Below are 25,997 nucleotides of genomic sequence, written 5' to 3'. Positions count from 1 at the left end.
ACGACTTTCTGTTGATGGTCGAGCTTCCTTCACGTAAACCTTTCGCGGTGGGAACACGTATTTCTCTCACTTTGTGCGCACGGAGCGCATATTTGCATTTTAAGAGATCGTGCTCATTTCATCATGCTGGTGGCAGCAGTAGCAGTAGCAGTAGTAGTAGTAGTAGTAGTAGTAGTAGTAGTAGTAGTAGCAGTAATTCCTTATATACAGAAGTGCTGTACATATGTAAGATATGTACGTATATGTTAAATCTACAGATACAGATGTTTTCTGTTCAATATTAAAGTAAAGTCAATATGAATCAACCATTTGCAATCACGGCTCCTTAACCCTGGAACAGCCTGCCTAAGGAAATTCAACTCTCAAAGTTAAATTTAACCACAATCTTGATATTGCTGTCATTACGCTGTTGGAATCTTGTTTGCTGAGTGTCCAACATTGCTGGGACTTACTGGAGCTAGCAGTACCAGTTTTCCCCTTATTATAGCTGATTGTTTTTATTTATCTGACACGTTGTTCTTGCATGAACATTCAACCGTGTTTTCCAGAGTGTTTCTCTTACCTAAAAAGCCCTGTCTAGTGTTTTTGGATCAGTAAGAGAACGTATACATAATGTTCTTACTGTGTGTTTTTTTTTTTTTTACCACTTCCTTTGGCAGGACATTTAAGAGTGATTTAGCCATCAATGTCATACAGTGGTGAATCGACAGTTTGTGTTTAAGGGGAAAAGTTCAACAGGACAGCTACTGGTATTTTTAAAATATCACATTAAATGTTGCCACGTTTGCCGAGGAATATAAGGCTCAAGCATGTAATCTTCCTTTTCAACCCCTTAATCGTGACAATCCCAGCTCACAAGTTATGTCTCCTGCAAAATAGAACATGGCTTTTCGGTCTTAAACCAAAAGAATAAAGCAGGATGTGTTAACTAAAGCTATATCTGAAAAAGAAAGTAATAGCTTGCGAGAACTAGAATTCAAGGGGATTTTACAGGCATGTAATGGAGCACATAAACTATATAAATGTCCTATGACTGAAATAATTTGTTCTCGATACAGGCTTAATGATAACATGAGAGTCACATTTACCAGCACCCTCTGCAGTATACCATGTGAGGTGACTGAATATACCTCATTGAGAGCCTCTCTTCCCTCTGAAGCCACTCAACATGAGAAGACAAGTGAGCAATTCATTGTGGTCTGGTGTAAAAATCCACAAATCAGGGAGTCTTTTTAAAATGTGGCATTCAACCTGCAATAAGCGATACCAGACCTCATAACCAATCCTGAAACTGTGTGCTATGTGGAGATTTCATTGAGACACAATGATAGAAACCAATATCCACACTGCTTGGCTCCTCCCTCGCTGTTTAAAGGCGGCGCTCTCCCCCCTCCCATTCCTGAAAAAAATTCTTGTTATGGTGTTATAATCGTTGAAGCGAGCGAGTAAACTTGTTAAACTAGTAAACTTGTTAAACTAGTAAACTTGCTACCTGCCTCTTCACTTGTCATTGTGGGACATGCAACCTTCAGCAGGAGAAAAATGTGGCAAAGCGAGACTGGTAACCGGCGACACTTCTCCGTAGGTACGGTTAGCTTAGCTGTTAGCCTTTATGCACGGTGCTTCGCTAGGTTTGTCTTTTGGAGCCTCCGTAGTCCAGCAGCTTTGCTGTGCTTTATTTACAAATGTCGTGTTTTTTGTCACCCACTAGTGGTCGTTACAGCTTTAAGTATCTGCTTTGTCTCATAAAAACATACAGAGTCCAATTGGCACTATCTTAGACAAGGGTTCGACAATGCATGTACTGCTGCACATGTTTTTTGTTCTATCGTGCTTTTATCTTGTTTCTTACGTGTCTTTGTCCTTTTATTACCCGATTTCCACATTTTCGTCAAAAAAGTAAAGCTACAGCCTATTGTATAGTGGTTTGTATTTCCCATCCATCATATCAGAGGTGGATGCCACTGACTGACTGGCTGATATCTGATATTTATAAAAAGGCTCATATCAGCCCATATATCAGCCGAACACTTGCATTAAGTCTTTGTTTTGTCTAACCCTAAGAAACATACATGGTCTAATCGGCACTATCTTTGACACTGATGTGGAAGCAAAAAATCTGCATAGATTTTACTGCAGACAATGCAATGTCCAACATGCAAAAACACATAGTTGTTTTCTCTGCCTCTGTTTAACACTTTAACCACAATTCTTCAGCCCTTAAAACCCTTCTTCCACATTTTGCATTTTCTTTAACTTTCTCATTGCTTTTCACGTGGGGTCCATCCGTCTCAACAGCCCATATTCCCTACAGATTTTTTTTAACCGGCTAATTACTGTGTGAGAGACGTCTGTAAACAACCATTGAAATTATTATAGTCTGTAATCTCACCTCCACTGTAGAATCTGACCATATAACATTAAGACTTGCTCATTTTGTTCTTCGCTGTTCAAAGTGATCTTCATTATGAAGTGGTGTTGAAGGATGAATGAGTGTGTTCACCACAGTAGCGGGGCATCTGGAGAATGGATTTGGAAGTCTTATGGAAGAGAGGCAGGTCATAAATGGTGTAAATGCTCTAAACTCTCTAAACTCACTCTAAACAGTCAAAAGGAGGGAAATATTTGGTTTTCAGCACGAAGATCATATGCATTCAACTGATGTTGGCACTATCAGATATAGCTATATTTGAAAAGGCAGCATTTTGCCAAGCTGTTGATAACTGTGTTGATATCTATGTCTTGTGGTGAACTGCGTTTTGTGCAAATTTGTGCCCCTTAAAGCATTTTGGGGCGCTACACCCCTGGTTTTCAGATAACTGCCAAAGCATAAAACCCATGGAAAATGAAATGGAGCTGAATCATGATTAAACACAAACCCACAAACCCATAAACCCATAAATATGTTTGAAAGGGGATACTCAGTGAGAAAACAACTGGAATGGTGCCTGTGACTGTGTCTGATAATACATCTACTTTTCATTCCCACATTATGTTGCATGTTTATGTATCACTGGTGATAGTCCCAGGGAGAGTTTTCAGGCATAATTGAAGGTGAAAGTTGGTAATTAAAATGTGAAAATATGTTATGTATATGGAATTAAGTTTCTGTATTGTCCCCCCCACCCCCATGACCTTTGGTTCCTTGCGCTTATGAATTGTCGGCCCCAAGCATATGGCTCTCTCTATTTTTTTTTAGGTTTTCATTTATGAAAAGCACTTTCTGGCCCAGATCTACTAAGGAGCAAACTATTACCACACACTAAAAAAAATGTTGTGCCTGTTTCACTAATATTTGTCATGCAAATATGGTTGATGAAAGTTCAGTGCTCTCTGTGGCGTGGATTGTTTTATAAAGATGGCATCAGATGGAAGAAAAAAGTATAGATTACAGATTTATTTGAGCTCTGAGTTCTGAGATTAAAGTCAGAATTCTGACTTAAAACTCATAATTCTGAATTCTGACAATATTTAAAAAATTCTGATTTTTTTCTCAGAATTCTGACTTTAATCTCAGATTTTTCAGGTAACCCTAATCCTCTTCCGTAGTTTTCAGACTTTTTGTCAGTTGTACTGTTTTTATTTTTTTCCTCTGAAAAATAACAAAGTTATGTCACGACGTCTATAATGATATTTGGCAAATGTATTAACAGATTTGGAATTGGCTCACTTTCATTGACTGATATTGTAAATATGTGTTAATTAGTTGTTAGCTACACCAACAAATTTCCTATAAACTTGGTCTACTGTAAAGATAAATTGGCAACACCAATGCTGAAATAGCCACACATAGACATGCTGCCCCATTCATCATTAACTTGAATTAGGAACATAATCCCCATACATTGGGAACAGAGAATGATTAAGATTTTTTGATTTCACATAATTGTCAAAAAAAAGAAGAAAACTGATACAAATCTGCTGTTGTCTTTCATCCTTTCATCCTGGACTTTTTCCTCCTACTTTTTCACACCTTCCTCCCCATCCTATTGTCTCCTCTCACCCTTAGGCATTCCTCTGTGCACATTATGGCTTAGTGAATCACACGGGCCAAGTCATCTGAATGATATCCTCCTCCATTTGTGCACTCTGCAAACTGACACAGCTTGTTGGAAGTCGCACCGCATTTCCTTCCATATTTAAGATGCACAAAATGCTCGTGTGACTGTTTGGTAGATCACAGTCTTCCATTTTGCTGAGCACAAAAAGCTGTGCAAACGTTTAGTCGATCCCAGCCTCAGTGGCATTACCTTGGATTTTTAAAATCAAAGGAATCAGTGATACGTAAAGGAATTTGGGACTAGTGCTTTCTTTTCTCAGCACGCCTTGTTAGCTCATTCTGTGACCACACGAAGCACGAAGACACCAAATTAACTGGTAAATACTAATTTTGTTGAACCAGTTTCTTATGTTATAACGCTCATTTAGACTGTTGTTTACTTTTTACAGAACTTATAGCTGCAGCGTCCTGGCTTGGACTTTGCCTTTGACCTGCCTACATTTTTTTTAATTTTTTTTTAAACAAAGCTTTTGTTTCCTGCTATCCTGGTAAATAGTGATGTTTTGTGAGCAGACCTATCTCTTTCATTTATAGTTCAGTCAGGACAACTCGTTTATAAATGGTTATGACAGCAATAAGTTTGGTTTTGGCGGAATAGATCTGCTTTTATGGCTCGCTGCTGCACATGCATTCATTCTACATACATTCTGGTGGATGCAGTCAGCGTGGCAGCCGTCTCTCAAAATGCCTGTGAGTTATTGACGTCCTCTCATCTTGTAAACGTTAAGTATTTCTCATGGATGGAAGCTGATCAAGCTCACACAACCTTCCTCTCCACATCCTCCAGGAAAGTCTTGATTTTAGGTCACATTAAAGGGCGTAACACCTCTAAATCATTGGCTATGTTGCTGTGCAAAACGAAATTAGAGGCATGACAGATCAGATATAGATTGAGGACCACTGGTTTGCTCTTGATGTTAGCGTCTTGGACAAACGGATGAAGTCATTTCTGCCTTTCTTTAACTGTCTTGTCTCATAACCTAATACGGGCTAAGAGCAGGGCTGGCAGCTACCAAATGCCCGACCACAGGGGCTGGGATGGGACAAAACTAGGTGGTCTCATGCACTGCTGATGGGTGGATTTCTTCTGAGTGAGCCCCAATACATTTCTTAGATTGAATATATGGCTGTGTTTTGTAATGTAGCTTTAATGTTTTTGCTGCCAGAGCAGCCTGAATTTTCTACATTCTGGGAACATTAAAGCTCTATGTGATAACTTTTTTGTGGTAAAACATCTACTTTTAATTGCTAGTAGTGTTGGACTCGACCTTTCCAAGCTCCAACGAAACCATCAACATAACATGAGACTCTGAACAGCCGATTCTGAGCGGCGGTGTACTGGATAGAACACTGGCGGGAAATAGTAGTAGATGCTAACGCTAATGCTAACTACCGCGGCCACATTAGCATTAGCCCGTTAGCTTTTGTGAGTAGTATTCTACAACGGCAGGCACAGCGTTTTAAGCAGTACCATATTGTGAGTGTTTGTATACAACCTGTTTTATCGCAAGAAGCCTACAGTGTCATGAGTGTTTACGTGATCAATAAGCACACACTTGTTTGTTTTCTGACTTCATTTGTCAGTTAGTTATCATATAGCTTTAAGAGATTAAATTATGTTGATTTATGAATTACTTTCAGCTAACATCCAAAACTGGCCATAAAGAAACACTGAATGAAATTATTTTATTGTAGTTTTGTAGTTTTCTCACCATATCAATCTTGTTTGTTCTCCATTACACTCTTGGATGCATGAATGGATAAGAAATATGGGTAGCAATTGTGACTCCTATCCCAGTTAATCATAAAGTTACGTACATTTGCAATATATATAATATATCTCCATAATGAACTGCCAGTAGCAGGACGCTCCTGGTGTGTTCATAATAACTATACTGTGGCCTCTAAATTTTGAGTTCACACAGATCTGAGATCAACTCCCATATCTCTGTTAGTGAAGATTTATTTCATTTTGGATGTGTTAGCAAAAATGTATTAAGTTATCATGGCTTGTGACATTTTATATAGATATTGTCATGAAATCTGGCCATACCTGCAATGTCTGCCTCTATATTCAAGGGCTTGGATGAGGGAGTGAGGGAGGGAGGATTGATGGTCTGAGGTGGTTTCCAGAAGATCTCAGCTCTCAGGCTAAATGGAGGAAATGGTTGGGATGTCTTCCAGACTTTGGAAAAACATTCCCAAACCCCTCAGCAGCACTGCCGTTCCCCACACGGATGAACATGCAGAAAAGAAATTATTCTGGACACTGATCTTTCCCCCGGTGTCTCTGCATTGGAATCAATACTTAACCTGACTTCTTAGTCTGCTTGTATCACTTGCACTTTCAACCCGAACATGGCTGGCCTCAGTACACTGCAAAAAACGACAAGCTGTCCAGTGATTTTAATGTGTTTCCAGACCTATCAAGCTTATTTTGTGATATTTTTAGTCAAATTGTCTCACTGCACTGGCACATAATCTTGCTGGTTTCAATAAATTGATACATGTCAATATGACTTCTTTCAAGAAATCATCATAAAACAATGAAGAAAATCTTGAAACAAAAGAATTTCTCCCAGACAATTTCACTTTTACCAAGTAAATGTCCTGAAACAAGTTACATTATCCTAAAAAAAAAAAAAAGTCAAATTTGTTGAAACCGGTAAAGTTACCTACCAGTGCAGTAAGACTATTTCACTAAAAAAAATCCTAAAATAAGCTTGATAAGTCTGGATACAAGATAAAATAACTTAATTTTGTCAGTTTTTGCAGTGTAATAACCCTGAGAACCAACTGGAACCAGTGAATTTAAATGAGAAAATTCCTTTATCTCCCAGATATATACCCCCCCAGTGAAATCAAATTCCTTAAATTTGATTGCCACTTCTGCTAAATGCTGTTATGTGACTAACTGTGTTGTGTGTGGGTTGACAGCCAAGTTTGACTCACAGACAGTAAAATGTTGTGCAATGTTGATACTCACCATGCAACCATTTGATTCAGCAAAATAGGTTCAATCATGTTTAATCATGCAGTAATATCAATACTTTGTTTTCCCTTGTTTTGCTTAGGTCAACATTTCATCCCTGAACACTTAATATGTTTCATCATATATAGACCAGTTATGAGTCTGAACACCCTGAGTCACATGTCATCACCTTAATTCTAATTAATTAAGTCTTTCAGAGATGATGATGAGCAGCAGGAGCATACCTCTCTGCTCAGATGTGGGAGAGTTGACTCAGAACATGTAACGCTCAACATGTAATGGTTGCTGTGCTTAAAACTCAGGCCGAAACCTTTGATTTTCAATGGGGTGGTGTATTTTTGTGCCAAAAGTAATTACATAGCAGTGAAACAGCCCGGGCCCTCAAATCTTCCATACAGATTATGGGATCATGACAGTTCTCTCTCCACAGACATAAACTACACTCCACAGTCCTCACTAGATTCTCTGTGAATTCTAGTAGTAATAACAAATAACAAAAAAATTAACATCAGACCTAACCCTAACCCTTTCATAAGTGGATGTATGATGCCCTATGCAGTGGGTTCTTCCAATAGCCTGCTGTAACTAAGGGGAGATGTGGATACAGTTAATGCCTGGAGTATTGTCTTTACAGTCTTGAGGAGTGAATGAGTCTAGAATGGGTGGATTACATGCTTTTGTTTTCTAGCCTACATGAGTTATTGGATGTCTTCCTGCAGCTTGGATATGGCTAGGCGTGAACCTCCATTTTCAATATATCTGCCTTCATAATCTAGCCTCAGATATCCTTACATTTGCATAGTGTTTGAGTTGGCACAATGACACAAGAATATAAAGGACCAAATTTGATCATGCCAGTCTTAGATTTTGGTCAAACCCTAAGTTTCCTTCAGTATATGAAAGGGATTTGGGCTGTTTCATGCATCTGTTTTAGGCTCTGGAAAGTCTACTCCATAGCGGTGCCAATTTTTTGCCCAGTTTATCTCGTCCGAACGATTTAATAACTCATCCGGACGAGTTACTAAATCGTCCAAATGACTTAAGTCATCAGAATGTCTTAGTAAGTCGTCCGAACGAGATACAAGTAGAAATTGGCTACAAACATGTTTTTTTCACCTTCGGGGCTTCTGTAGAGGGGGCTTCTGTAGAGTTCAGGGCTTCTGTAGAGTTTTTGAGTTGAATTTGAAAATAAATGGTTTACTATCAGTGTTAATTTAACTCTTAAGAGTGTAAAAGTCCACAGCCATCAGAGTTACGCTTGAAACAGTCTTGAACAGCCGCCTCAGATCCAGACCTGCTCTATGAATGAACAAACAACTCTCTAATCAACGCTTGGCAACTCTAAGTAATTGTCACTGAAAAATCAACGCTGGAAAATTTGCAGTGTAGAATGAGAAGCATAAGCAAGCTCCGAAACCTCAGAAATGCAAGGGATTTAAGGTTTGGAACATGTTGTCCTGAATTGTAAATAAATATACACATTAGCACTATCTTCCTCCGACCGTAAAACTTGGTGTGTATGGTTTGTTAGTTTTCCCACCACAGCTTGATTTGCTCAAGATGTCAGTTTAATTCCAACCCCATCCATTGGATTACATTTGGTGATTGGTTATTGACTGCCTTTTACCACTGATTGGGTATTTTTCATGCATCATGCACCTGTATTTGACGGTGTTAACAGAAACTGGGCAACAACTGGGTGGATATGATATTTGCAGCCTACCAGCAAAGGCACTACTAAGGTGACAATGTCTTCAGATTAGTTTCTACATGTACAGTGGATATCAAAAGTCCACACATCTTTACAAATTTTATATGTTTTTATTGCTTTAAAGCCTGAAATGTAAAGCCATCATTGTTTTCATTTTTATTTAGATATACACTAGCCATCAAAATGGAGGTAAAAACAAAAGGCTTTCATTTCTGACAATGCATTAAAAAACTGTATAACCTTGGTTGCGTGTGCACACCCTTCAATTAAGCAACTTTTGCTTTGATAAGTCTGTTTGCATACATGTCTTTAAATTTAAAGGTACAATCGGCAATTTGTGCATGATTTGTGCCCATGCACAAAATTTGTTTTTAGCTGAAGCTAACCTTGCTGGGTAGCTCATGTGATTCATAAGTTACTGGACAGGATTGGACTGCATGTCACAGATTTTAATGAATGGTCCGGACGATATTTCTGTGAGATTCCAGAATATGTTTACCGCACAAAGTATTTGTAATTTATGAATCACATACATTGATGCGGATGGCACTAGAATTAACAGAAAATGAAAAACAGTATAGGTTATTTGCTTGAAAAGCTGAGCCTTGATGGGATTCAAAGTTTCAACAAGGTTCCCGTTTGATGTCAAAACTCATATTGTACAACTGAACATCTGAATTTCATCCATGGTGTACGTAGAAACTATTAAGCTTGTTTTGTACCCATGGCTATACGCTGATTTAAGTTGTGCTCCCTTGAGTGACACTGTATTTAAATCTTATAACACTCTCAGTACTATTGCTTAGCATTGACTAATCATATTGTGATGGTTTATGTCCTGACCTATTTTCTCCGAACTTTTCAACTCACCAGGAAAGGTAGACATGCCATATTGCTTTCATTTGTGCAACTCTTTCTATCAGATCTAGTTTCAGTGTGTCTGAAGGAAAGACTGCGGGTGTCTCTGGGTAGGTTAGCAGATGTCAGCTGGTTTCATACCTTCACATCAATATCGGTGCAGCAATTGCATTTTCTGGTGGATCTTCTTCACTTAAGGGACAGACAGGCATGGTAACTTCCATTTGAACTTCCATCATTTGCGGGGAAGTTATCTGAGTAATTGAATTAGGAATTAACACCGAGACCCGTTGAAATCAGCAAGCGGGGAAATGGAAAAAATGCGCTCAGAAGCAAAACAAAATTCTGCATTTTGATGTGGCATTTTAAGGACTCTATTAGTCCTCAAGCTCGCCTCCAGCTGCTCAATTCCATTCACTTTATTTTATGACTTTGGCAAAAACAAGCCAGTCTGAATGACTCTCCAGAGGGGCGCTCTGGGTGTTAACAAGCTCCTGCATTTCAGGGTAGGCCAGGAGGTCCACAGCCAAGCTATCTGTGTTGTTTGCAGTAGAAGACCATGTTGAAAACGGACACTCGTCCATGAAAAGGGGCTGTGATCTGGAAGCTGCAGAGCCCAATAATCAGATCAGCTCACCTCACGCTGGGCTTGGGGTCTCAACACTGGACCTTTTGTTGAACCGCCTCTGCTTTAGGATGAGGGTCAATTTGCTTTCCTTTGCTCTCTTGGTCTCTCAGACCTTTGGGTAGAGAAACGAGTAGTGTGCTACCTGGTTGTTGGTTGCTACAAAGGCCTTATTCATCAACAAAGACCTTTGCGGTGCTCAAACTCATCGTAAAGCCATTAGATATTGATGTATTTAATAGAAGGTTCATATTGCACAGGGTGCTTGAGTAGGACGGCTGAAGGGTCTTGACGTCTCACGGCTCAGCTACGCCAGGTGTGTTTCTGTTTCATCCGTTCGTGTCAGAAGCATTGGGCAGAGCTCTTTCCGTGTAGATGTAGAGCTCTATGCAGGAGAGCATATGCATCAGTAAACTAAATGTGTTCTTCTTAGTGTGTGATGGGGTGGAGGTGGTGAAGAGGTTCAGCTATCGTTGGTGAGTCCAGCTTTCTCCGGACGGAGCGCTCTCACACTGCTATTTAGGAGACACTTTTGGATTTCACTCTTAAGTTTCAATTCATCACTTCCTATGTAGAAGATTTCCCACCAGTGACCATACGAAACCAGAATTAAATTTGGGAGAATAGGGTGGATCTACAGCATCTCAATTAGTGGAGATGGAACGCTCTTTTCTGTTGGAGTGCCAGTTTTTGATTGAGACGGCTGGAGTTTTACATCAAAATCTTTCCTAGGGCAGAAATTGTATTAGTAAAGAGGCCAGTCTGAATAATTACTCACAAGTTAAATGACTCCCTTCCTCTCTCTTCTTCCTATACCAGTAGCACCAGGCAGCCTGCCAGACACATAGAGCTGTCCTCTGGTAGCACTGAGTGTTAGCACTGAGTGTTAGCACCAAGTCACGTCACTGTCAAGCCTTACATGCACACTAATACACACAAAACTTGTATTATAGCCAGACATGGCTGTCCCAGCATCACCAACACACAGCTTCAGATTAGTGTTGAGTCTTCTTCTGAGTCTATGCAACACCTAATATAAAGAACAGTCTACAATCATCATAACCATCTTTATTATAGTAAAAAAAAATGTGTAGCTTAGAATTACAACATGAAAATGAGAGTTGTTCTGACAAATAGCATGTTACTACATGTTAAATATGATGTTATTTGACTTATATGTGTAAAGCAAGCCTCACTTGGAATAATCACAGATAGGCAGTATTTTCAGAGTATGTATTTAAAATAATTTGTACTTGGAGCCCCAGAGGTGAAATTATGTTTTTTATTTTTATTTTTTTAGGTTTTTAGTTGAACTCGCGGGAATGACATGGTGCTGAAAAGGCGCACAGCGCTATATTGTTGACTTAGCTGTAGCTGCAGCAGCTACTTCTCAGTCCCAGACATAATGATCTCGTTCCCACGAGTTAGTAAGTTTCACCTCCGGGGCTCCGTAGTTTTGTGTATTTTGTAATTTTGTATTTTGCAGTTGTCAAAACTCAGTGTGATTTGTAACAAGATACTTCTAAGACACTATTTTTGTATTTAAAAAATATCAAGATGCTTCCTCTCATTTATTATCAATAAAAAAGTATTTAGAAAATGAAAAAAGCTCTTGCAGAGTTACTTGAACAATATAACGTCTCATAATCTTTTCTTGTTTTGGTGGTGACTTTCTTTTAACTTGATATGACATATTGGCTAGGATTGTCAGTGCTCATGGGTGTTAAGAAATCAGTGTTTCAGAGATGTTGAATCCTTTGTCATTTATCTTCACCATAATTTCACTTTACTTTCTGCAATGGAAATCATAAGGGAGTCATTATTTATTTATATGATCACATCTACGTTCAGGAATTTATTGAGCATCTGTAGCACATTCGTCTCTAGTGGTAAAATCCATGGTCAGGGTTGATTCTGTAACACTTCTGAGGCATTTCAACTAAACTGTGTTGTTGTCATTTGCTTTAGGTGTTTCTAATAACATCAGAGCAGAAACACTGTTTCCCGCACAGCTGTATTTTTATAGAAATCACTTTTCCTGTAGCATCTACTTTCTGCTTCTATGTCTCTCTGTCTCTCTTCTCTCTATTTCTTGCTATCTATCTCTTTGTAGTAGAGCAATGGAAATGGAATAATAAAACATTCAGACCTCCCAATGATCAAACCAAACCCCTTAATTTTATCTCTGAAATGCCCTTAATTTCTCATTACATAAACATGAATTATCCATTAAAAATAACATAGCTTTAAAAAAGTAAGGTTAGTATCAAAAGTAAGGGTTGACTCATGGAGACACTAGTAATTAAGGGATTTTTCATGCCTTTTGTGAAGGTTTACAGGGTTATTAATGAGTTATTAATGGAAAAGTTCCTGTCTCCCTGAATTTAACATTAAATTAGAAAGTAAGGAGTCAAGATTAAGGGGGTTTTGATGGGGTCTCCTCCATTAATAACTCCCTTAATTAATTTTGAGGGGATTTTGCATGAATTAAGGGGTGAATTAATGTATATGTAAAGTTATTTTAAGGGATTACTGGTTCGTAGAGATGACGATATCCTAATGAGTACCAAAGTATGTACGCCATTGTATTCTATCATTGTCTATGTTATTGCCAGTAGGTGATGTTTCTTTATGTTTTTTAAACCCTTGTTTCTTCTCTCTGGCTGTTTCTGCAGCTGATCCAGGTCTGTCAGTGGATACCGACGGTCTGGCTGAGGCTCAGAGCGGAGCTGCACCTACAGCTGAAGGTAATGCAAACCATCCTCACTTTGTCTGTTTCCAAAACTTTGTGAGTGTGTACAGTTGTTAATTACCAGCTGCACAAACTGACTGACGGATGGACTCTCTCATCTCCATTTGAAGAACAGCAGAGATCACTGCTCATGCTAACCACCCACTTCTTCTATGTATTCCAAACAAACTGAAATGTAAAAGCTTCCATGAACTGGATAAAGTGATAGAGAGGGACAAAATGGACATTTATTCATCTGAAAATGTTGCAGATAAATACTTTAAGTTGGTGTCATAGACGCCAGCATCCTTTTAAAGAATATTCCCGGCCTCCAGCAGGGTTCACTCACAGTCTGATAAATCCTTGGAAGCCTGTTTTTCATTTCTGCTTTCCCATTGATCTGCCTGATCTATCATTGGTTTTCACTCTCTCTCTCAGGAAATCCTGCAGTGAACTGAGCTCCCAAACTAATTTTTTAAACCAACCATCACATTTTCAGCTTTCACCATACTTGACTCTTGAACTGCAAACCAAGGAAGCAATTAAGTTCCGTTTCTATATTAGCCACCCAAGAATTTCTTTTTTCTTTTTTAAAATTCTTCTAAGACAGGTTTGCTTTTACCTAATGTTGTTCTAGAGTTGCCTTTAAATTATATTTTGTTATTAGCATTATTTCTTAATTTCATTGTCTTTAAGATTATTTAATTTTTTTCTTCCTAAACTACTTCTTCAGCCTAGTCAATCAACCTTTTTTCCCCCTTCCTCCCAGAAGACGATGTTATAAAATTCATAGTGACAAGCAGGCCTCTCAGCCCCGTGTTACAGAGGTAATTAATGATGTTCAGAGCAACATTAGAAAAGGGTTGTTAATGGCTATGCTCAAGTCAAACTGTATATAACCTTCTGGCTTGTTAGATCCCTGTCTCCTAGCTTAGCTCTGTCACGGAGCACGGTGGGTGTTCAATGCAGTCTCCTGGCCTATGCGCATAAATCACACTGTAATTTAAGGAAAAGCTTCAACACTGTTCTGGCAGGGTCTGTTTAATACCAGAGTAGGAAAATGGAATGGTTCAACGTGGAGACTATTTGTGTTGGCCATCAGTTTTCCGAGTCTAGGGACCAAAATGAGCAGTAATAGTTTTCAAAGGGGCAGGAACATTTGGCAACCATTATTTAGAACAAATGGAAATACTGTAGAGCTCTCTACATTATTAGTGTGTGCTCAATAAGAGTCGTGTTGGTTCATTAGTTTGTTGTGTGTGACACTTTTCAAGGCGCATATCTTAGTAGCATTACGGTAAGCAAGTTACTCTCCCTCTGCAACTCTCTCTGCACATTTGAATAGCATAACCCTTCTACTCATTCCAGTTCTGTGGTGTGCGCTCTGAGTGAGACTTGTTGAGGTGCATTGTTTACAGTCATGGTACACATACATTTGGTTAATTTAATGGCGGACAGAATCCCCCGCATAAGTAGAAGCTGTTGGAAATCTGTAACAAAGTTGGCAAAATGTAAGTAGTCATGTAGTCAACGTCATCAGTATGGAATCACATTACATTATTTAAAATTTACCAAGTGTAAAGATTTCATTGTTGACTGTTGTGCTTTTGATAATAAAGATGCATCAGCTCAGTGATGATCTGTAAGACAGTCATCTGCCTTGTGCATCATTCAGAGTTTTTTGTTGCTTTCATTCTGTAACCTTTTTAATAGTGGCAAAGCATGATATTTGATAATCTTCTTCCTCTTCTAGGATAGACAATGGAAGTTAATTTTAAGACTACTGGAGGCACCAAAATATTGATTCTACATGTTCTGTGAGCCCAGGACAAAGATGGCAGACGATTGCCCTTGTATCACCCAAACAATCTGCAATATGAAATCTGCAATGAGTCTCTACTGAGTCTAACCAGCTAGCTGTTTTGTGACTCAATGATATCATATTTTGGCAATCGTTTTCTATGACAGGGAGTGATAATTAGTGTAAATCACAGGGGGGCACCAATTTGACAAAAAGGACAAAGGTACATAGTTCAGGTTTGACAACTTTAACTTAATTAAGAATTTTCACTTGCAAACATGCATCTTGTGAGTTTAGCTCCATCAGACTGAGACAGACCTACGTTATAAATGGATAAATGTTACCAAAATAATATGAATGGACAAATGTAGCCAAAATAATACCCTAAACCAGTCCTTATGCTACATAGCCCACTGGCAGATGCCATGATTTTGTGCACTTGCTAGAACAATATGGGCTCAAGGATAATCTGAAACTCGGCAGTGTCAAGTTTTTAGCCCCACGACAACAGGGGCTTTATGGATCGCATTGTCGGTTGGTCAGTCGGTCGCTCTGTTCACCACTTTATGGTCACGTGTGCCGCAGGGATGTCCCTGAAAAGATAAGGTCAGCGGTAATGATGTCAGACCCTACATCTACTGATCCTCCACCTACAACTAAGAAACAGTGCACAGAAAAGAAACTTGTGCATGACCATACCCGGCACCGGATCAATATTGGCTCAACATTTGTCAAATGGAGAGCACCAAAAACTCAAAAGGGTTTTCTAGTGACGAAGAGCTAGCTACAGTCTTACTATAGTAGTAAGTCATTACCATCCTAGTTTAGGGTGGCCAGACGTCCCCGGACTTGGTGCTTTTTCGCCGGCTGGTGCTGTCCCGGATTATCTCCTCTCCGGACACCATTAGTTTTACCAGGAGAGGTCTGGTTTCTACATCAGGAACACGAGATGAACATAGCCCTGTCCAGATTTTTTGCAGGGATTAGTAATGTCATTTAGTAATGTTAGATTTAATGTCTCTGATTTTAATGAATGACCAGATGGCAAAGTAAGTAAGTAAGTACAGTTTATTTATATAGCACCTTTCAAGAGCGAGTGTCACAAAGTACTTCACAAGTTAACAAAAAACAATAAACAATAATAAAAATAATAAAAGCAATGAAAAATAAGATATATGATATAGATATAGTCCACTGTGGTTGCCAATCTAAAGTCCAGAGGAAGGCTATCCCAAAGCCTCGGAGCCACAGTGGCAAAAGCCAGTCACCCCTAGTTTTAAATTTTGAGGGATGGCCAGTAGTCCTTGGTCAGATGACCTAAGAGTTCTGCCAGTAAAATGAGGGGACAGGAGTTTGTGAATATAAGCTGGGGCTTGTTCATGAAGTAATGTAGGTAATCGGCAATATTTTGAATTTGATCCTGAATTTCACAGGTAGCCAGTGGAGCGTGGCCAGTACGGGTGTGATATGAGCCCTACGGCTGGATCTGCATAAGAGTCTTGCTGCGGCATGTTGAACATGTTGTAATTTCCCCAAAGCTGATTTGTTTAGACACACAAAAAGAGAATTACAGTAATCTATCTTGGATGAAACAAAAGCCTGTATAATCATTTCAAGTTCACGATGAGACACAATTTAGAAATGTTTCTGAGCTGGAAAAAGCAGGAACGAGTTAGCATCTTGACATGTTGATCAAGGTTCAGGTGCTGGTCAAAAACAATTCCTAAATTCCTAGAACATGATTTTACATAGGTTGATAGAGGACTCAGTCAGTCCTTGGATGCCAAACTGTCGGGCCAACAACAAGAACCTTAGTTTTGTCACAGTTAAGTGCAGCTAAGCAGTCTCGCAAGACAGCTAACCTTTCTAACTGATTAGGTTTGAAGGAGAGGTAGAGCTGTGTATCGTCTGCATAACAATGAATAACAATTAACAATTACCATAACAATTCTTGAGTAACTGATACATTTAAAGTGACCAATGATCTGACCTAGGGAAATCATGTATATTGCAAAGAAAATAGGACCCAAGACTACCCCTACATAACCTAGCCGCCACCACCAACCTTAGACCCTGAAAGCATACATGGAAAACTTCCAAGAAAACCATATTAGGTTTAGGTAAGGTTAGGTAGGTAAAAAAAATGGAAGAAAGCTTGGGCAGGCCAAGTCAAAAGAGGGAGCCCCCACCAGTACGGCTGAGGCTGTGCGTGTAATAGGTGCCGGGACAAGCAGTGGAATGGACAATGGACAATAGACATCAGTAACATGGACAATGACATACAGATGAGGCAGAGAGTGGCAGAGAGACATGGGCCACAGCACTGATGTCCACAGAAACAAGGGCAAGTAGAAACAGCATCCGAGATGGGAATTTGGCCAGCAGTAACGACCGTAGGAACTAGAGCAGCACCCACATCCACTGCCAGGTTTAAACACTGTACCAGTGTCTGGGTAAGAGGAAAGACAGATAGACAGCCACACACAGACACACGCACACACAGAATGAGTCTAGACATGCAGCAACCAGGAGGCAGCCCTATGCTGGATTTCCAAGATTTCCAGATTTTTATGTTAATACTGTCTAAGCTAAGGTAGGAGGAGAAACTGTGTCGGACCTGAGTTAAGCAATGCTATGGTAGGTCATATGAAAGTGAGAATAAACAGGTTTTCAGTTTGGATTTGAAGATTTCTACAGAGGTAGCTTCTCTTATCGTAGTTGGTTCCAGAGATAGGGAGCTCGGTACGAGAACGCTCTACTGCCATCTTGATTCTAGGGACAGTAAGGTAACCAGCATCCTGCGATTGGAGGCAGGCACATGCAGAGGGGGCACTCTGGGTGCTTGGGCACCTGCCCTTTTTCCCTTAATTGAACAAAATGCCCCTTCCAATATAAATGTATTATTTTATTTTAGGCATTCTAAATAGTTACTAAATACGAGAAAAACAATTTGAGCAAATACAAAACACAAAGAGATCCGTCTGTATAGTGCATTGCCCCTTCTCTCTGTCCTCACATCTCACACTCCCAGTGTCAGCGCACTGAGCAAAGTTTAGTGCGGTGCAGACAGAGCTGTGGACGGAATCACAGACCACAAGGACAACGAGCCAATGATGCATAGGTATCGGTTAGTTTAATAAATATGTTACTAGTTGCAGCCATTACTTAAACCTGGTGATATATAACACATATCCTGCAATTATTTCTTAACATGTAGGCTCAATGAATCAATAGCTAATTGAAACTTGGACCAAATTGAGCCTGCCTATTGCTAGTTAGCTTGAGGGAGCTGCTAATCATGACTTTCTTAACCCAGTAGCCCAGATTCTCTCATTTGCTAACTTTAATTTTTCATGCAAGAGTCGAATGAGTGAGCTGGGTCAAATGTGACCTCAAGATTTTTAACTGTGGGACTCTAGGTAATTAAGCAGTCCCCAAAATTTAAAGTGATGTCTGCAACACAAGACTGTTGTTTTAGGGCCAACAATTAGCATGTTTTTGCTGGTATTTTGTTGGTATTTAGTCAAAGGAAGTTAGATGACATCCACTTTTTGACAACAGATAGGCACACTTGTAAGTTTGCAAGTTGTGCATGGTCATTAGGCCTAATGGGTAGGTAGATTTGGGTATCGTCCTCATAACAATGAAATTTAACACCATGGGTACGGAAAATTTTGGCAAGAGGTAGTGTGTAAATAGAGAAAAGCAAAGGACCTGGCAATGAATGTTGTTGTACGCCGAAGTTAACTTTAGGGCATTCGGAGATTATGTTGTGTGAAACACTATTCATTCTATCCAATAAGTAGGAATTAAGCCATGAAAGCGCGGGGCCGCAGATGCCAATGTGGTTCGCTAGGAGTATATTGTGATTGACTGTATCGAATGCCACGCTCAAATCAAGTTGGATTAGAACAGAGAAATAGTCAGAATCTGAGGCAAGAAGTAGGTCTTCTACATTGTCGAGTTGGTTTCTTTAGACAAGGAGCTGATTTGCTCAGGGAGAGAGGCCAAAACTTTGGGCAGAAGATCTGCGAGTTTTGCAACTGTGGGAGCATCAATACGGCGGGTGCTGTAGGTATCAACTGCGTTAGTTTGCTGATGGGGCAGTTCAGTTTGAAATTTAATGAGGTAATGGTCTGATAATGCTGGTGGATATGCCAAAACTACTAGATCAGAAATGGTAATACCACAAGCTAATTTTACTGTTGGAATGGGTCTTTTTGTGGAACAATCGAGTAAAGCCAAACTTATCGATAAGCAACGAGAAAGCCTTACTAAGGGGATCAGTTGTATTATTTTGATTAATTTTGAAATGGCCAATAATTAAAAGTTAGAGTTGCTAGGTCTGCCGGGCAGTGGCGGGATACCATCGTGATTATGGCTATAGCTACCAGGTGTAGAAGGGCACATAATGAGCACTTCACATGATGAGAACTTAATGTTCAGATTGGTGTAAGGTTTAGACTCGAGTTGAAGTTTAGAGCGATGCCCCCATCTTTCTTAGATGTCTGAGCAACATGCAAACTAATATAGTTAGAGGGAGATGCTTCATTTAGTGGAAGAGTCATCACAGTGAAATGCTCAGAGTAACTTCCCAGTGAGGGTTGCCAAGCAATGCACAGACTTGGAGTAGAAGCCGCAACTTATGTGCCGAAGTGTTTGGCTTGTTGCGAGCATAAATACCGAAAATCCTGCATTAAACGTAGACTGTGACAAGGACGATTATGTGAAAACCCCATTCATTTTATCATTCCTCCTGCGCAGCCGCGAGAGGGGGCACATGTGCACAAATTGAGCACAAATTGCGGATTGCACCATTAAAGTCAGCGTTGTCCCTGTCATGCTCTGTTCCCCACTACTCAGTGCCTTTAGTGTATACACATACACTACATATGCATAATGCCCGAGCACATTTAAAGCGCTAGCGCACTTGTATATTTTTTGTTCACCAGTTTTAGGTGTAGTTTTAAAGTCATTGTTCATAGGTGACGTTGGTTGATGAAATTAGATTAATTCTTAAACGACTAAACCAGTGTGGTTGTCATTTGCTCTACTTCTACACAGTCATTTCTTAGACTAACAGGGTGGATAGGTCCAAGTAGACCAGGCTTTGGAGGGTTGCCAGAGACGAGGCTTTGAGAGGAAGCTGCTTTTCATTACCTCTATCTCTTGGGGATAGAGCCAATCAATCAAGCACTTTAGCCTTGGTATTTGATACAACCGTGTCACCACAAGAGTCCCTTACTAGTCACAAAGTAGTTTGGCTTTTGACCAGGACTGATGATGTCTGAATCCCCCCAAGGATTAGTGGAACTGGGCCCAGTTGCAAGCATGCTGCCTTGCAGCTGGGGCAGGATTGCATTACAGACTGTATTAGAATGGCGATTGGAAAGAAAGTTTAAGCTATTGATTCAAAATAATCTGTTCTCACACTGCCCAGTGAAGTTTTGACACAAAATAGTGATGTAGTTCTCACAGTGACACTTTTCATTTTTCACCTGCTTCAAGGTCTTCCTATTTTGTCACTTTGCCGTGCGTTGCGGCGCTGACAGAGATGCACCCAAAGTGTATAATACTCTGTCAGCACTAGTCATTTGTTTTATGTCACCTAATCACTACTGCAAGCAAACAGTCAAGCTGCTTTGAATCTGCACACCAGCTGTTTTATCTATCCTTCCCCTCCCTGTACTCGCTCGCTCATTCACTTGCGCAGAGGGCTGCGTTACAGCCTTAAATGAAGGATGAAGAAGTTATAATTAAAGAGCTAAATGGTGACATTACTCATCTATACTTTGCGGAGAGCTCTGCTGTGGCAGGGATGAGAAGCTGGGCACACATCTCTGTTTTTCCATTGCGTAAACTCCTGAGGCTGACTGCTGCTCTAGATTCAGATGGTTAGAAGAGGCAGAGGACGGGTGGCTTAATGGCTCAGTGTGTGTATATGTGTGTGTGTATTCATAATTGTCTATCTACTCTAAGCATTTCTTCCTTATTCCCTTATACAGTAATCTGTGTAGCCACCAGGTGAGTTAGCAGGGCCTCAAGGGTAGGGTTAGGATCTCTGAAGATTGACTGAAGAGCAAGACAGATTTTGAAAGCATTACATTACAATATTTTTTGTAGTGATTATAGTAAATGATCCCCAAAAATCAACACAAACTCTGATACATATGTAGTTTTGAGAACGGTCCTAAATGTGGCTTTTGGGGCTCATACCAGTGTAATATTTAATGAATTAATAATTATACAAGGTTGGGCTAATGATAATCTTCATTTTTTTCAATCCCCACACTATGTAGAGGATTTAAAAACATGCATACATATAGTACACATGAAATGTCAATAAGAGGGGCCTCTGCTGCATTCAACTGTTATTTTTCTCATGCTGTTCCTCTCTCTCTCTCACCTGTGATTGTCATCAGTCTGAATGACAAAACCCAATCACCAGTGTTTTGAAGCCATGGCTTGAGGATAACAAGAACCATGTATCTGTCTGACTCCAAGGCCGTTTCAAGCAAATTTGTTTGAATCAACAGCTGGGCAGCAGCCAACAACCTTTTGTGCCTCAAGAAAGGGGGGAAAAAAGTGCTGGAGTAATTTTCCAAATGGAATATTGAATGGCACCCTGCCCACTCTCCTCTTGGCCTGCTAATGCTGTTGCTTTTGTTCTGTCTTGCTTTTGTTTTTCCTTTCTCTGTCCCTGTATTTCTGTCTTGTTCTCTTTCCATATCCTCAAAGGCCACTTATCCTCTTTTTCTTCATCTGCTATCATCTTCACCCACACTCATAACTTGCAGATTGTAGCTTTAGTTCTCCAAAGGCAGAGCTGATCTGGAGGCCGAAGTAATCTCACTGGTTGAGTTAAACCTCAATGGTTGGAGCCAAAGAACCACAGGCTTTGGAAGTGCAAGTTAGTAGTGGTGGGATGAATTATTCTCTAACTCAATTCTTTTGGCCTCTCCAACAGTAGTGAATTTGTTCAGGACCGGTTCATTTGATTTACCTTTGTGAGAATGACAATTTTGTAGCCAACAGCGAACAAATGAGCAATACCATCACAAAACTTTGACAAAACTCTTTTGACCACTTTTGGCACTGCGTATGTGGCTGCATGATTCATTCAATCCAATACAGCAACTAAGTGGTTTGTTCAGTCCAATACAACAACTGAACGGTTCCATCAGTGTAAAGGAAAGGACGACTCAGCAACTAAGCTACTAACCCATATATTTTGCAACTGAATGAACTGAACAAATTGTTCAGTATCATGCTTGCACCATGAGGTAGTATGCTGTTTGAGTGTCATGTAGGAAGTTTTAGAATTTGAGTTTGTTGTGTCTGTGGCCGATGCCCATTTTTGGATCGACCCATCCCTTACAGAAAAAACACATGAATTTCCCATGTGATAAAATGATTACATGTGGAAAATGTTCCAGAACCACATGTGGAGCACCTGAAAATGTTCCAAAACCACACATTTCACATAGCACGTGTTCCACATATTGCCCATGTGATGTCATGTGTTTCACATGTGAAATGCATGTGGTTTTTCTGTAAGGGATTGTTCAAATGAATGCTCAATCATGAATCGACTCATCACTACAAGTTAGCTAACTGGCAAACTTAAATGAGAAGGAACACGGTCAAAATATAAATAAAAGTGTAACTGACAAAGATTTATTTTTTCATTCATTCATGATCTTGAAGGGTCAGCAGGCTAGATAACTAGCTTACCTAGCTATAGGCTAGTACGGCTAGTTTGAACTTGCAAGGTCAGCTAGGCTAACTAGCTAACCTAGATAATTTTGTATGGCTAGACACTTTTTCAAGGAATAGTTCACCCAAAATTGAACATTTTGTCATTATCTACTCACCTCCAAACACCGGTGAAGTTTGTACATGTCCACATGACATAAAGCGAGTTAGCACAGCTCCATGTCAGCCTTCTCCTAAACAACAGTGGCTGGGAACATGTTCTTTAGAGTTCCAAAAAGGGCAGAAATATGACCATAAAATTGCTCCAGACAGCTCGTGCAGCATCATCCAAGTGTTCTGAAGCCAAGTGATGAAATACAAAGGAAAGATGAGATGAGACTTTATTGATTCCTGTGGGGAAATTATTATTATTGTTATAGGGCTGATGATAGCCTAATAGTGAAGAGGTGAGTTTGTGATCTGTAATGACAAGGCAGATTGTGGCCAACATTCTAAGACTGTGCTTGTCCTTGGCTGCCCCTTTTGTGTGTGTGTGTGTGTGTGTGTGTGTGTGTGTGTGTGTGTGTGTGTGTGTGTGTGTGTGTGTGTAACTCTCACTATCCCTGTTACTACGTCTTCCCCCAGGCCATTGACTGTAAATAGGAATCTATTCAGTCAATGACAAACCCAGATCTTACCTCTTAAGACTGTAAAGAAACAGAACTCTATTCAGGAAGGAGACTAAGCAAAAGGTCAGGGTTCAGTTTTGACTTGGGTCATTTGTGTTTATATGGGTCTATTCCAGCAACACAGCAACAGAGAAGGATCACATGGCTAAGAAGTAGTAGACCATGTTAGTTCTTAGTCTCCTATGCAATGTATGTTATTGTATTTTTGTGGAGCTGCAGAGTAAAGGCAATATTGATGAGTCACAGTTCCACACCACTTTTGCTGTCATAGGCTCCATTCAAACTGCAGCTGAAAGTGTCCCAGTTCAAATTTTCCCCTCACATGTGACAGATCTGATGTTTTCTAAGCATGGAGTCACATTTTTTGAATTCCAATCTGGACCACATGGTACATATATGGTACAAAATTGGACCCAGAGGCATGCAACCTACGTGTGACTTGTAGTTGAACGCTCAGTTTGAAACACCTTTTCTCTTTTCCTCTTCTTGTAAGCTCTTCCACCATCCCCCAACATCTCTCTACATACTCCCCCCCCCCCCCCCCACACACACACACCTGAAGAGGGAGTAGTGTGAGCGGGGAGGGGAAAGGGGTGGGGGGGGTTATATGCTGTGATATTTCTCACCTCTGTTCTCCTCTCACCCTTGTCAACTCAGTGACTTAAGCCTAGGTCAATACTCCATGGCACAAAAGCTACAGTTTACATTTACATCACAAATGTATTTTGCAGTGACACCAATACAATGATCATTTTGCTGAATAATTTTATGACACTTAGAATCTGCGTTACGATTGCGTGACCTAGGCTTTAGAGGTGGAAAGTGCCAGACAACACACTCACTACAGTACACACACACACACACACACACAGTTTCACCAGCTGGGTCTATGCACAAGGTGCTATAATGATGCCAAAATGCTGAGCTCTTGTTTTTCTTTCCATGTAAAAATGCAAAGAATGGAAGGAGCTCTTGTGTTTCATAGCAGGAAAATTTGCCTTGTGGCTGCATGTCAAAGTTGAGAGTTAAGTTATGTGTGCATGTTCTTCAGATAAGTCAAAAGATACACAGATAATTTTATTTATATTGACCTGTGAAGGTCTTCAAGCACCAAACTTTTACTTGACTTTTATTCTAAGAAATTATTTTTGGCTGATTTGCTCTTGCCCTGACAAGAAAGCCTAGAAGCCCATAGCATAGTAGAGAAAGCATATTAGTTGAGGTTGCAGCATAGCTGGACTACCGGATGAATAATGTGAAAGGATGTTTTATTTCAGTTGATGATTGTGGTCTATATCAGTGGTTCTCAACGTGCCCCAGGAAATTGATGAATTATTAAACTTCACCATTATTTCATATAACAATTATAGAATGTAGAAGAATGACTATTTTGGTCATAGTTTCACTGTTATCTCTCTACCTACAATGCAGATTGTCATGGAATGCTGGACAAAATCATATCTAACAATACAAATATTCTCAGATTTGGGGTTGAGAGACAAAATCTCATCAAATGGGGGTCCGTGCCTAATGTGTACTAAATTAGGGATCCTTGATATGAAAAAGGTTGAGAATCACTGGTCTATATCGTCTTGAAATAGGATGACGTTTGCCAGAAATTGGGTTATATGTTTTTACTTTGCCCCTTTCCTTTCAAAGAAACTTCAGCATCATAATTTAGGCTATACAGATTTTTGATAAATGATGTTTAATGGCCAGTTTAACTTGATAAATGGACTAAATTATTGTTATTGTTGTTATGTGGCAGGGTGGCATAGTGAGTAGGGACATCATCCTTCAACCAGAGCTCCAGGGATGTTTCTCTGTGGTTGACCTTATTATTACTATATAAAATTAATCAATCAATTCTCAAAATTCTTCCTGAATCATTTTAATGTCCTGTCCAAACAAAACTCTACAAAGGAAAACACAGCAGTCTCCTTTGGCTCTGCAGCACTTTTCTCGCTAAAACAAACATCCTTTATCTCCAGTCTTTCTAAACCAGGCCATAGCTCTGGTCAGAAGGACTCTGCCAGAGGAAGAAAATGTTTGTTTCACCATGAATGTCTGCTTTACTTAATCCAGATGTCCTGACTGCATTGTTGGTCACCCAGAGACTGTTAAAACGTTGCTGTGAAAATCACAGCAATATACCGGCAGCTGGTTGCCGTAATGTTACTGTATGTGTACTTACAGTTTTATCTTGTACAAGAAGAACAGAACACATCACACCAACCTTAGCCTCCCTTCATTGGCTACCCATTAGTTTTAGAATTGATTTTAAGGTTTTATTGATTACTTTCAAGAGAACGGCTCGGTCTAGCTCCCTCTTACATCACAGACCTTTTAACCCCGTACGATCCAGAGCGCAGCCTGAGATCCTCTGGCAAGGCCGTTACTTTTGTTACTTTGTTACTTTCTGTTGTTTTTCTGATTGTTAATCTGATGTAAAACACTTTTAAAACTCTGTTTGTGATATGTCCCAGCTGCCAATATACATATGTTAGGTCTGTGGAAAGTGGCATGGAATGGACTTCTTGGTAGTCCATTCCATCCTTGGTAGTCCTCAACCTCAATCCTCAACCTTCTTTTTATAAGCCTTGGTACAGTCCCGGGATTGCAGGGCAGTGGAGTATCCTTTTCAAGTCTTGCAACACTTCTGGAAAGAAACGTACACTCATAAATGACCTTATGTGCTTACCTCTGGATAAACTCCAAAGCAACGGCTGCCTCTTCTTGGTACTCTAGATTGAAGATAGTAGCAGCTGAACTGGACAGACAGTGTGGCAGAGAGCCTAACTTCTTTGCCGCACTGTCTGTTTAGTTCAGGTCCAT

The 25,997-nt window shown here is 39.9% G+C and overlaps 1 protein-coding gene across 2 annotated transcripts in view; it reads left to right on the top strand.

The window, feature by feature from the left end:
- ror2 (receptor tyrosine kinase-like orphan receptor 2) overlaps positions 1-25,997 on the top strand; it is a 78,844-nt gene that overhangs the window by 28,844 nt on the left and 24,003 nt on the right. For both annotated transcript variants that reach the window (XM_078286825.1, XM_078286822.1), the window contains exon 2: positions 12,922-12,993. In XM_078286825.1, the coding sequence (XP_078142951.1) occupies positions 12,922-12,993 (72 nt within the window). The remainder of the gene's footprint in view (positions 1-12,921; positions 12,994-25,997) is intronic.

This window comes from Centroberyx gerrardi, chromosome 2 (assembly GCF_048128805.1).
Source record: "Centroberyx gerrardi isolate f3 chromosome 2, fCenGer3.hap1.cur.20231027, whole genome shotgun sequence".
Lineage (NCBI taxonomy): Eukaryota > Metazoa > Chordata > Actinopteri > Beryciformes > Berycidae > Centroberyx > Centroberyx gerrardi.
Note: the sequence above shows the minus strand (reverse complement) of the source record. Positions and strands in the feature narration are given on the sequence as shown.